Source organism: Callithrix jacchus, chromosome 13, assembly GCF_049354715.1.
Source record: "Callithrix jacchus isolate 240 chromosome 13, calJac240_pri, whole genome shotgun sequence".
In the NCBI taxonomy this organism is placed as follows: Eukaryota; Metazoa; Chordata; class Mammalia; order Primates; family Cebidae; genus Callithrix; species Callithrix jacchus.
The window spans coordinates 11,770,094-11,783,584 of NC_133514.1; the positions used below are offsets into that span (position 1 = coordinate 11,770,094).

At 39.6% G+C, this 13,491-nt stretch overlaps 1 protein-coding gene across 1 annotated transcript in view; it reads right to left on the bottom strand.

The window, feature by feature from the left end:
• LOC144579052 (uncharacterized) overlaps positions 1-635 on the bottom strand; it is a 37,531-nt gene extending 36,896 nt beyond the window's left edge. Inside the window, exon 1 of the mRNA XM_078348063.1 lies at positions 578-635. Coding sequence (XP_078204189.1) covers positions 578-635 — 58 coding nt within the window. The remainder of the gene's footprint in view (positions 1-577) is intronic.
• Between the last annotated feature and the right edge of the window lie 12,856 nt (positions 636-13,491).

Here is a 13,491-nt window from a genome sequence, read left to right on the forward strand (position 1 = left end):
ATTATGGTTATTCTAAAGTTCCTGTCTGCTACCCCCAATATCTGAATCCCATGTGATTCCGGCTCCGTTCATGACTTAAAGTCCACTTTGCTTCACCAGCTTTCTCTTGGTTACTGTTTACATCATTTCTTTCCTATATTTTACTTTCAAACTTTTTGTGTTCTTATTTTTAAAATACGTAAGTAACATATGGTTGGTTTTCTTTTTAAATCCATAGAGACAATATTAATGTGTAGATTGTAGAATGATATCTTTTCACTTCTTTGTATAGTTAGTAATTTTTAAATGTCTAATCTTAATGAAATTTAACACATTTAAATACTCAACACTGTGCATTGAGAAAGAGCAAGAATGGAGATTCTACATGGTGTCTTCCACCATCGCAGAGCCCTCTGTGCTCCACTGGGCAGATAAATTCAGGGATGGTTATCTCAATCCAGTCAGGGATTAGCTGGGTTATAGCTGGTCATGAAGTCAAACCTCAAATAAACTCAGTTTTCCTCTCATGACGCTTATTTTCTGGGCATGCCCTTGTAGACTCCTCACAGAGAGACTTGTAGGTCTCAAACACCTTTACCTTGAAGGTCTGCAGGAGATTCGGCGTTCCCAGCCTTTCCTCCAGGCAGCTTCAACATGGTGCTCGTCGAGAAGCAGGTGACTGGTGATCTTGACACAGATTCCTCCACTGGTGGGTCTTTGTTCCCTCAGCGTTGGAGGCTACAAGATATTTGCCTTTGACATTTAGACAGTAGTCTAGCTGTCCAGACACCCATACAGCTTGAAATTGGACTCTTAAGTTTCTAGTTTCTCCTCCAGACCAGCACAACTCCACTCTTAAAAGCCGTACTGGCTTCTCTCTGCCCCTGCAGGTGATCTCTTTCTGGACCAAGTCTGAGTCTCAGCCTAGAGACAGGATTGGCAAATGTCCCCTAGGGACAGGAGGGGCAAAAACCTGTTGGCAGTGATAGTTCATTTCATGAGAGTGATGATTCCCTGAAATTTCAGTTGATTAAGTCCTCATTGGTCCCACAGTTTTCCTATTATATAATTAAAAACAAATTGACCCAGCTTTTTTCTGGATGGAATACTGGTCTACCATATTTTACAGCATCCTACCCAGGAGTGAAAATTCAAACATTATTTTTAAAACACCAATTGGAAAGAAAATAATCTACTCCCAATCCATCAGGACTTTTGCTTCACTACTCAGTGATCTTTTAAAAAATGTAACATTTTCCTTTTCAAATATTAGTCATAAATATGACCTATCTATCCTCTTAAAGAACATCTTGCGAAAGAGAAAAAATTGGATCTAGCCTTTTTTTTTTTAAGACAAGATCTTGTTCTGTCAGCCAAGCTGGAATGCAGTGGCATGATCATGGCTCACTGCAGCCTTGACCTTCCCAGATTCAAGAGATCCTCCTGTCTCAGCCTCCCAAGTATCTGGGACCACAGGTGTACATTACTAAGTCTGGCTAATAATTTTTTGTTTTTAATAGAGACGGGGTCTCCCTTTGTTGCCTATGCTGGTCTCGAACTCCTGGCCTCAAGCGATCCACCTGCCTTGGTCTCCCAAGCCATTGGAATTATAGATGTGAGGCACTACACCTGGCCTGGACCTAGATTCTTAACAGAAGGCATCAAACATCAAACAAGAGAGAGATACTTAGGGAGTAGTGCAGGCATTAAGTGGAGCACAAAAGGTGGCCTCTGTTGTGCACTGAAGGAGAAAGCAAGTGTAAGGCTGCAGTTTGACCCTGTGGCCTGAGAAGGACTCTGTACTTCTATATTTGAGTCCTTGTGGACAGACTAACCTAATCAGCTTTATAGGCAGATAAGATTGAAACCTTAACTTGGGAGGCTGAGGCCAGAGGATCCCTTGAGTCTGGGGAGGTCGAGGCTGCAGTGAGCCATGATCATGCCACTGCACTCCAGCCTGGAAAACAGAACAACATCCTGTCTCAAAAAAAGAAAAAAAGGCTAGATCCATTTTTTTTTCTTTTCTACAAGATGTTCCCTACGAGAATAGATAGGTCATACTTCTGACTATTGTTTTAGGAGAATGCGCCTGTAACAATTGTGGAGTCTTGGTGAATCCCAGCAGCCACGCTTCAACCATTCATACTCTGCTGAGTGTTCAAACAAGGCAAACACCAGCCTGGAACCAATCCAGCTGTTTCTGGACCTCACTGCAGATTCCTGTACGTCATTTTATTTTTTGGCCTATAAATTTGTTGTGACCATGAGGCATCCCTGAAGTCTCTCTGAGTCTGCTGTGACTCTAAGGTCTGCCCAATTCGAGAATTGTTCATTGCTGAATTAAACTCCTTTAAATATAACTGAGCTGAAGTTTTTCTTTTAACACTCTGGACTCTGTTCCTTGCTGTGTTACATTGGGCAAGTCATTCTCTCTTGGTCTCTGTGCTCTGGTATTTGAAATAAGGTTAGTTTGACCCCATTTTAAACAACAAAAAATAAAACCTATTCTGTACTTGCTACATCAATGCTGTTACAACTGCTCACAGGGGAGCCCTTACTTGGATTCTGTCTGTTTGTTTGAAACGGGCCCCAGCAATGAAAGTTCTAGAAGAGAAGTGTGGTTTTCTGGCTGCTGTCTCAAGTGGCTAACTATCCTCTGACTTTATTCCATCAGTGCAAGAGTGGAATAAAAATAAGAAGACTCAGGTTAGTGAAGGTGTGCAAAGGGCTGCGGACAGACAAGCCCCAGCTCTCTCCTTCCTGCCAGCTATGAGGGCTGATAATCTGCACATTAGGAAGCCTGGAGCTGGACAGAGGAGCCCCTAGGCTTCTGTGGTTCTGGCAACAGGGGTCACCCTAAGATGCCAGGGAACAGGAGACGGAGTGAGGACACAGGTGATATAGCCCGAGGGACTTTGTTGATTCATCTCTCTCTCTGACCCAGTTTAGGGACTGTCAGTCTGCTGGCGTCTGCTACAAGAAAGACATTTAACACATAAACATGAGTTGGGGAAGGAGAGCTGAGCTATTTGGGACAGGAGACAGATTAAGAAATAGAAAGTCTTCCCCATGGATTATAGCCTGTTTCTTTTCCTCTTTTGTATATGAGCTATGCCCTAGTTCTTTCTTGTTGCAAGCTAACCAGGGTATTTGAACACAAGGTGAAAAAGACTGAACTCCAGTTTCATTAACTCCATCTGGGATGGAGGATTATAAAGGCAGGTCCTGGCCTTCAGCCTTCACACAGGAATTGGTTAGACTCTGTTTAGACTGAAGAACTGCAGCCTTCTAAGAATGTGAGCTCTATTCTTGAATTGAGCCTGTTCTTGTAATTTGCTTTTTTTTTTTTTCTGAGCACTTGGATGGAATTCCAAGTCTCCATTTACCCTTTGAGCTGGAATAAAGGAGTCAGGTCATCCTGAGACCAGACAACAAGGACAAGTATCCTATCATGGCCCAAACAGTCTGATCAAATCAGACAGTTCCCCAATTAGGGATTAGGAATGAGACTGATGGTCAGGCACAGTGCTCATACTTACAATACTAGGGCTCTGGGAGGCCGAGGTAGGAGGATCGCTCAAGCCCAGGAGTTTGAGATCAGCGTGGGCAACATGGTGAAACCCCATCTCTACCAAAAAATACAAAAATTAGCCAGGGTTGGTGTGGTATGTGCCTGGAGTCCCAGATACCTGGGAGGCTGAGGTGGGAGGATTGTTTGAGCATAGGAGGCAGAGGTTGAAGTGAGCCAAGATTGTGCCAGGGTGACAGAGTGAAATTCTGTCTTGAAAAAATAAAATGAGTGTATCATTCTAATTGCATTCTGAGAAAATTGTCTTTGTGAGTTAGCAGATTCTGAGGGCTTATTACCTGTAGCACACTGGGCAAGGGACAGCAAAGTGCTGTCATTAACAACTAGATGAGAAGTCCTGTTATTGTCATTTCATGTTTAAAACTGTGTGTCGGTTACAGAATTGATACTCAGCAGCATCCTGGCCCCCTTCACCTCTCCCAGGATCATAGGGGCTGAAATCTTCAAAATATCGTTTCCCAGACTCTTCAGGGTGGTAATGCATGGTGGGCAAGTTCCTGTGTGTATTAGTCCATTCCCATGCTGCTATGAAGAAATACCCAAAACTGAGTAATATGTGAAGAAGAGAGGTTTAATTGACAATTCTGCATGGCTGGGGAGGCTTAAGGAAATTTACAATAATGCAGAAGGCACCTCTTCACAGGGCAGCAGGAGAGAGAAGAGGTGCCCAGTGAGAGGAAGGCCCTTATAAAACCATCAGATCTCGTTAGAACTCACTCATTATCATGAGAACAGTATGGGGGAAACTGTCCCCATGATTCAATTGTCTCCACCTGGTCCTGTCCTTGGCACATGGGGGTTATTAAAATTCAAGGTGAGATTTGGGTGGGGACAGAGCCAAACCACATCACTGTCCATGGTCTCCATCATTTCACAGTGCTTCTGATGCCTTTGACACCTTGATTTATTCCTCTGGGAACACTGGATTAAAGGGCTCCAAGCATCTACCCCAGTCCTGTCCTTCTGCAACTCTTAATACACCCCTCTCTGTAATCTTGGTTTCCATTAGTTGGAGCCTTCTTGTCTCTCTAATAACAAACACATGCTGTCGTTTCCACAAAACTTTCACATGTATCTCCTGGAAGTCTCACAGCCTCCCTGCAGAGCAGTTAGCACTAACTCCTTTGTAGAGACAAGGAAATTCAGGCTGAGAAATGCAAGTGAACTTGTCCTGAGTGTGCCAACTTTAAGTGCCCTGCTCTTCACTCCACCCACGCAACCTTGCTAAATGCCTTTCTCTCTCTGGCCACCATGTTCCTGTTTTTTTTCTCTTGCCAATCCGTGTGGGTTAAACCCAGAGCCCAGGCTTTGCTTTTGGCTTGTTGCCCAGGAAACCAGCTCCATTGGGAGCTCACCCAAATTACACCGCTTCCAATACTTCCTGTTGAGAGATGATACTCACCCCTAGCTCTGAGCCAGTATGCTCTCCCCGACCCACATGCAAAGTTGCATTGTGTTTCTCTGGGCCCCATTCACTTTGCTTTCCTGTACTACTTCCTCCAGGTATCCACGTTTTGCGATTATATTGCCATAAAGATGAATATGTTAGCATGTATTAAAACAATTTCTTAACACTTTCTTTTTTCAATCATAAAATAAAGTGATTTCATGAGTCCCTAAAAGTATTGTAGGCCCTAGGCACTGTGCCTATTCTACCTAGTGGATAAATAGGCCTTGCCTATGTGATTCTTCCATATTCTGAGACTAAGGAAATAGTCATCCAAAAGGGTTATGGAACAAGCCTCAGAGCTTACACAGGGCTCGGAATAGGTCCTGTTTCCACTACCCTGAGTGGAAATGTTCACAATTCGCAGGGCATAGAGTAGAGTGCTTCTCAGTGGACTAGGTGTTAGTCCTGGACTAAATGCTGCTCTGGTCCCATCTCAGAAAACTTAAAAACAAGCCCTGGAAAAATGAAGTGGTTTCCAAGTAACTTAACTGTGTCATGGAGTAAAGCTCAGGAATACTTAGAGGAATACAAAAATATCCAGCACTCCAAAAAGCAAAACTCACAATGCCTCTGTTATCCAATCAAAAATTGCCAGGCATGCAAAGAAGTGATAAAATAAGCCCCATAATGAGAACAATGAGTCAATGAAAGAAAGCTAGAAATGACGCAGATAATAGAAATAATAGTGATTAATTTAATCACTTAAACAGTGATTATAAAGGCATTAAACACATTCAAGAAGCTAGAGGAAAGACTGAACATTTTAGTGGCAATAGAGAAGATGTATTAAAGCCTCCAATCAAACATCAAGAGATGAAAACCCCAATGTCTGAGATGAAAAACACATTGGCCAGGATGAATAGCAGATTAAACATTGCAAAATAAAAGGTTGGTGCACTTGGAAATATAACAATAGAACAATTTAAAATATCAAAAATAAAACTTTGAGATGAAAAAAAAGCTTAAAAAAAAAGAGCAGCGTATTTGTGGGACATTTCATCAGAATCCCCAAAGATAGTAGGGAGGGCTGAAAAATATTTAAAGACTTAACAGCAGTTTCTAAGCTTGATGGAAATTACAAAACTGCAGATTCAAGAAGCTCAATAAAATCGAAGCTCAAGAAACACAAACACGACACTGGGGCACATCACAGTAGTATTAGTTTCCTGGGCCTGCTGCAGCAAAAACTACTGTGGCTTAAGATAAATTTATTCTTGCATGGTCCTGGAGGCCAGGGTGTGAAATCAGGGTGTCACCAGGGCCATGCTCGCTCTGAAGGCTCTAGAGGAGTATCTTTCCTGGCTTCTTTGTAGATTGTGGTGGCTGCCAGCAATCCTTGGTGTTCCTTGGCTTGAAGCATCAGTCCCATCTTTACTTCTACTATAACATGGCATTCTCTTTGTGTGTGTCTCCATTGTGTGTGTCTCCATACAATGTTCTCTCTGTGTATCTGTGTTCAAATTTCCCTCACTTTATAGGAACACCAGTCACTGGATTAGGGCCCATTTTAATCTGGTATAACCATACCTAAACTTGATCATACCTAGAAAAATCATATTTCTAAATCAGAGATTAAAAATATCAGGTCATTTTCACAGGTACTAGGGGTTAGGACTTGGATGTATTATTTTCTGGTAACACAAGTCTATCCACTTTAATGATCAAATTACTTAAAACCAGTGATTTAGAGAAAACCTCAAAGCAGCCAGATGGGTTAAAAAAACTCATACACACTATCTACAGAGGAACAAAAATAAGAATGACAGCAGATTTTTCACTAGAAACAATATAAGCCAAAGAAAAGACGATGAAACAACATCTTTAAATTACTGAAAGAAAACAGATGTCCACATAAAATTTTATATACAACAAAACTATGCTTTATAAACAAAGGCCAAATAAAAAATTTTTCAAACATACAAAAGCTAAAAGAATGAATCACTAGCAAAACTGCGGTCTAAGAAATCTTAAGGAAAGGCTTTCAGGTAGAGGGAAGATAATACCAGATGGAAATGTGAATCAACCAAGAGAAAAAGAGCACTAGAAATATTAACTGTGAGTAAATATAAAATAATTTTTATAATAATTAATTATATATCCGATTTTATAATTATTTAATAATTATTATTTACATGTATTTAAAAAGTAATTGGCCATTTAAAGCAAAAAATAAAAAAATAAAATTATGGAGTTTACACCATGTATAGAATAATATGTGATAACAACAGCACTATGATCAGATGGAGAGAAATGGACGTATGCTGATTAAGTATTAATAGTACACAGTAGGTGATGCAATATTGGTTGTGGTAGATGATGATGAATTGAAGATGTGCACTATAAATCTTAAAGCTACCACTAAAATAACACAATAGGCACAGCTAACATGCCAGCAAAGGAGTTAAAACAGAATCATTAAAAATTCATTATCTAAAAGAAGACAGAAAAACATTAAAAGAAGAACAAAGAATAAATGTAAGAAGAAAACAAATAGATATATGGAAGATTTAAACCTCAATCATCACATGAAATGTAAATAGTCTAAAATGCCACTTAGAGTCAGAGACTGTCAGATCAGCTAAAAAAAGAAAAACCCCACAACTCAACTATATGCTGCCTACAAACTCACTTTAAATAACGAGATACGAGTTCAATAAAAATGGAAAATTACATATCCTATATGCACCTATCGAAAGAAAGCTGGAATGGCTATATGAAGACAGGGTGGATTTCAAAACAAAGAATAGCACTAGCAATAAAGAGGGTCATTTTATAATACGAGAGGGTCATCTCATCAAGAGGTTATAAAAATCTTAAACGTTTCTGTGCCTAGTGACAGAACTTCAAAACATATGAAGCAAAAACTGGCAAAACTATATGGAGAAATAGACACATCTACAATTAAAGTTGGGGATTTTAATACCTCTCTCTCATCAATAAAACAAGTAGCTAGAACATCAGTAAAGATACGCCTTGAACAACACAACCAACCAACTTGACTTGGTTGACATCTATAGTATACATCACCTAATGATGGCAAAATATACATTCCTCTCAAGCCTACGTGAAATGTTTTCCATAGTAGATCCTATTCTGGTTCATAAAAGAAGTCTCAATAAACTCAAAAGCATTCAAGGCATACAATGTTTTTTGACAACAATGAAATTAAATTAGAAATTGATAATAGATCTCTGGAAAACATCCCAATATTAGAAAACCATGTAACACATTCTAAATAATCTGTAAGTCAAAGAAGAACTCAAGAGAAAAATGTAAAAGTTTTAAACTAAGCAGAAAGGAAAACACAGTATATCAAAATGTGTGGGATCCCATTTAAGGCAGTAGAGGGAAATTTATAGCACTAAATACCTGTATTATGAAAGAATAAAGGTCTCAAGCCAACACCCTGAGCTTCCATGTAGAAACTAGTAAAATGGAAAGAAAAGTAAAGCTAAAGGAAGCAGAAGAAAGAAAATAATAAAGATCAAGGCAGAAATCGATTAAATATAAAATGGAATAGAAAATTACAGAAAAAAATAAATAAAACCAAAAGCTGGTTTATTCAAAAGGCAATAAAATTGATAAAACCTGTAGGACTGATTAGGAAAAAAAGATAAAAAACAAATTGCCAATGTCAGGAATGAGAGAGGTAAGATCACTATGCATTTTATGGATATTAAGATAAGGAAATATTATGCCAATATATTACATGACTTAGATGAAAAGGAGAAATTACTTAAAAAAAAAAAAAACAAAATCTACCAAGGCTCATTCAGGAACTAGAGAACCCAAATAGCCCTGTATCAATTAAAGAAATTGAATTTGCAATTAAAAATCTTCCGGCATAAAAAACTAAGGACCCAGAGGGATTCACTGTCAAGTCCTACCAAACATTTAAGGAAGAAAGAATAACATAATAACATAAATAGTAGTAGAATAATAACAATTCTAAGTTTTCCATAAAACTAAAGGATACTTCCCAACAGATTCTATTAAGTCAGTATTACTAAAACCAGGTAAAGACATTACAAGAAAACTACAGACAAATATTCCTCATAAAAAGATGCAAAAATTGCTAAGAAAATTTGAACAAATCAAATCCAACACTGTATAAAAGGGACACAAATCATGACTGAGTCAGCTTATCTCAGGAACACAAGGTTGGATAAAGACTCAAAAATCAGTGAATGTAACTCACAATATTCACAGACTAATAAGGAAGGTCTGTATGATCATTTTTCTGAATTCAAAAGACTCTTGACAAAATCTGAACCCATTCCTGATAAACTTTCTACAGACTAGAAAGAGAAGGAAAACTCACCAAGAACTTCTATGGAAAATCTACAGCTAACATCATATTTAATGGTAAAAGACTGACATAGTTTGGCTGTGTCTCCACCCAAACCTCATCTTAAATTGTAGCTCCCGTATTCCCCTGTGTCATGGGAGGGACCCACTGGGGGATAAGTGAATCATGGGGTGGTTCACCTATACTATTCTCATGGAGGTGAATAAGTCTCATGAGATCTGATGGTTTTATAAGGAATTTCCCCTTTCACTTGGCTCTCATTCTCTCTTGTCTGCCACCATGTAAGATGTGCCTTTCACCTTCTGCCATGATTGTGAGGCATCCCCAGCCACGTGGAAACTGAGTTCGTTAAACCACTTTTTCTTATAAATTACCAGTCTCAGGTACGTCTTTATCAGCAGTGTGACAACAGACGAATACAAGGATAGTATCAGAACAGATAAGGATTTCCACTCTCACCACTTCTATCAAAATTGTACTGGAGATAAAGTGCAGCAAGGTAAGCAGGGAGGGGAAAAGGTACACAGATCAAAAACAAGAAGCAAAACTGTCTCTATTTGCAGATGAAATAATATCTATGTAGAAAATCCCATGGAATCTACAAAAGAAGAAACCAGAATTGATAGGTGAGTTCAGCATGATGGCAGCATACAGAATTGATGTAGAAAAGTCCATCAGATTTGCATCAACTAGCAATGGACAACTGGAAACTGAAGTTTTAAAAACAATAATATAACAATGTCATACGAGCATAAAATACTTAGGGATATATCTAACAAAAGATGTGCAACACCTGGATTCTGAAGACTCTAAAACATTATTAAAAGAAATTAAATACATTAAATTTAATTAACTAAATGGTGAGTGATATTGTGCCCATGGATGAGAAGATCAGACTATTAAACTGTAAATTTTCTCAAAATTGATTCTGATTCAATGCAGTCCCATTTGAAATTGCAGCAGAATTCACTTTGTAGAAGATTGACAAACTGATTCTAAAATTCACATGGAAATACAAAAAGCCTTGGATAACCAAAAGCAACTTTACAAGAAAACAATTTGAGCAGTTACACCATCTAACTTTATTAAGGGTTATAAAATGATTTAATAGGTGATTAAGTGAAGGTGTCAACTATTAAAGCTTATATTTCCAGAGATATACTTAAAATCAATATTTTAATTGTATATTAAAATATAATTAAAATATGAAAATATACAATTGTATAAAAAGTTAATAGAAACTGGATCTTCAATTTGCATGCAGATCCTTCCCATGTCCCCTCCCAGAGACCCATGTCAGTTTTGTTCCCAGAGCTGCTGACTGTCAGGCAGTCACACAGTCCCACCAAAGGCTGCTGAGCGGTCCACTTCCAGTGCAATGGTTTCAAGTGAACTTGTCAGGTTCAAGCTGTTCACAGTGTTATTTTTTTTCTTAAAATAAAGAACAAAATCAAACTTCAGAGATATGTAGGGGATATTCATGCTGAATGATGAAAAATGACGATTATGTACCTTATTTGAAACCACAGTATGCCTTTAACTTCTGAAGACTCAGTGATTTACACTGTTTACACGAGCTGATTCTAAAACTTATCATCTTTAGTAATCAAAACTGTATGGCATTGGCATGAAGGCAGAATAACAGATCAATGAAACAGCATAGACAGTCCAGAAATAGATCTATACAGATGACTGGTTTTCAACAAATGTGTAACATCGATTCAGTTGAGAAAGGATGGTTGCCTCAGTCCACTCAGGCTACTATGATGAAATAGCATAATCTGGACACTTCTAAACAACACAAATTTATTTCTCACAGTTCTGGAAGCTGAGAAGTCCAGGATCAAGGTGGCCTCAGATTCAGTGTCTGGTCAGGGCTCTGCTTCCTCATAGACTCACGGACAGTCTTCTTGCTGTGTCCTCCCAATGTGGAACGGACAAGGCAGTCTGAGGCTCTTTTTTAAGGACACGAATCACATTGTGAAGGCTCTGCCCTGATGACTTAATCAGCTCCCCACAGGCCCCGCCTCCTAATACAGTCACCTTGGGGAGTAGGATCTCAACATAGGAATTTGTGGAGGATACAAACTTTTAGGCCATACCAATAGCCTGTCAACAAATGCAGCTGGAATAATCGAATATCTGTATGCAAAAATTAAACCAAACTTTAATTCATACTTTACACCGTATACAAAAACAAACGCAAAATGAACCACAGGCCTAAGTGTAAAACCTTAAACCACACAACTTCTCATCTTAGAAAAAGATGTCCTAGGGGCCGGGCACGGTCGCTCAAGCCTGTAATCCCAGCACTTTGGGAGGCCGAGGCGGGTGGATCACAAGGTCAAGAGATCGAGACCATCCTGGTCAACATGGTGAAACCCCGTCTCTACTAAAAATACAAAAAATTAGCTGGGCATGGTGGCGCGTGCCTGTAATCCCAGCTACTCAGGAGGCTGAGGCAGGAGAATTGCCTGAACCCAGGAGGCGGAGGTTGCGGTGAGCCGAGATGGCGCCATTGCACTCCAGCCTGGGTAACAAGAGCGAAACTCCGACTCAAAATAAATAAATAAATAAATAAATAAATAAATAAATAAATAAAACAAGTTACAGACTTTGTCGAATGGATATCTAATAAATGACTTGTAACTAGAATATAAAAAGGACTCTGAAAACTCAGTACTAAGGTAACAACTCCCCCAAATGGGCAAAATATTTTGCTAGATGTGTCACCCAAGTAAGATGGCAAAGCAGCACATAGAAGAGGCTCAGGCCATCCTGGCCAACATGGGGAAACCCCATCTCTACTAAAAACAGGAAAACATTAGCTGGGAGTGGTGGCACATGCCTATAGTTCCAGCTACTCAGGAGGCAGGAGAAACACTTGAATCCGGGAGGCAGAGATTACAGTGAGCCGAGATTGCACCACTGCACTACAGCCTGGGTGACAGTGAGATACTCCACCTCAAAAATTAATAATAAATAAATAAAAGGCTCAGGATCATTTGTTACAGAAATGCAAATTGAAACCGTAGTGAGATCCTACTGCTCTCTACTGCCCCCCACCCCGGAATATCTAAACTCAGAAAGACTGATCGTGGCAAGCATTGAGGATGACGCAGCAGGAATGAAATCATGAGTCCATACAAGGACGGATACATGAATTCCATAGCACGTTTATGTGTTGTAGTCACAAACTGAAAACAACCCAAATGTCCATCAACAGATGAATGGATAAACCCTCTGTGGTACATCCATGTGATGGAATGCTACTTAACAATGAAGAGGACTGAACCAATGAGACATGTAGCAACATGGACAAATCTCAAAATACTTAAGTAGGAAGCCAGATGAAGAAAGAGTAAATGCTCAGTCCAATTTCAAAAATGCAAACTCATCTTTAGTGGCAGAAAGCAGACTGCCTCAGGACTGGGTTTGGGGGTAGAACATGGAGTAGGGGAAGCAGACCCAGCAATAAGAGGTGTGAGGATATTTTCCGGGTGGTGGATATATTTGTTATCTTGATTTTAGCTATGACTTCATGGCTATATACATATATCAAAATATTATCAAATTCTATACTTCTTGTGTGGTTTTTGGTATCCATTACTTTTTTTTTTGCTGAGACAGGGTCTTGATCTGCCACCCAGGCTGGAGTACAGTGGTGCAATCTCAGCTCACTGCAACCTCTTCCTCCTGGGTTCAAGAGACTTTTGTGCCTCAGCCTCCCAAGTAGCTGGGATTACAGGCATGCACCACCATGCTGGGCTAATTTTTGTATTTTTAGTAGAGACAGGGTTTCACCATATTGGCCAGGCTGGTCTCAAACTCCCAGCCTCAAGTGATCAGCCCGCCTCAGCCCCACAAAGTGCTGGGATTACAGGTGTGAGCCCCTGTCCCCCGCCCTTGTGTTTAGAAAAAAAATCAAATCCAGCAGTGAGGTCACTGCAGTTTAAAAATAATCATCAACAGTAAAAACCAGGGGCCCAAACATTACCTGAGGATGTGACCTTGGAAGGCGGCTGGAAAAGTGGGGAAAAGAAGCCAAGAGTTTCATGCAGACAGGTTGCCTAATTCAAATGTGGAAACCCAAAAAGACAGAAGCTCACTTTGTGAGCATCACCGACCTTCATCCCTAGCACTGCTCATCATACCAGTCAGCTA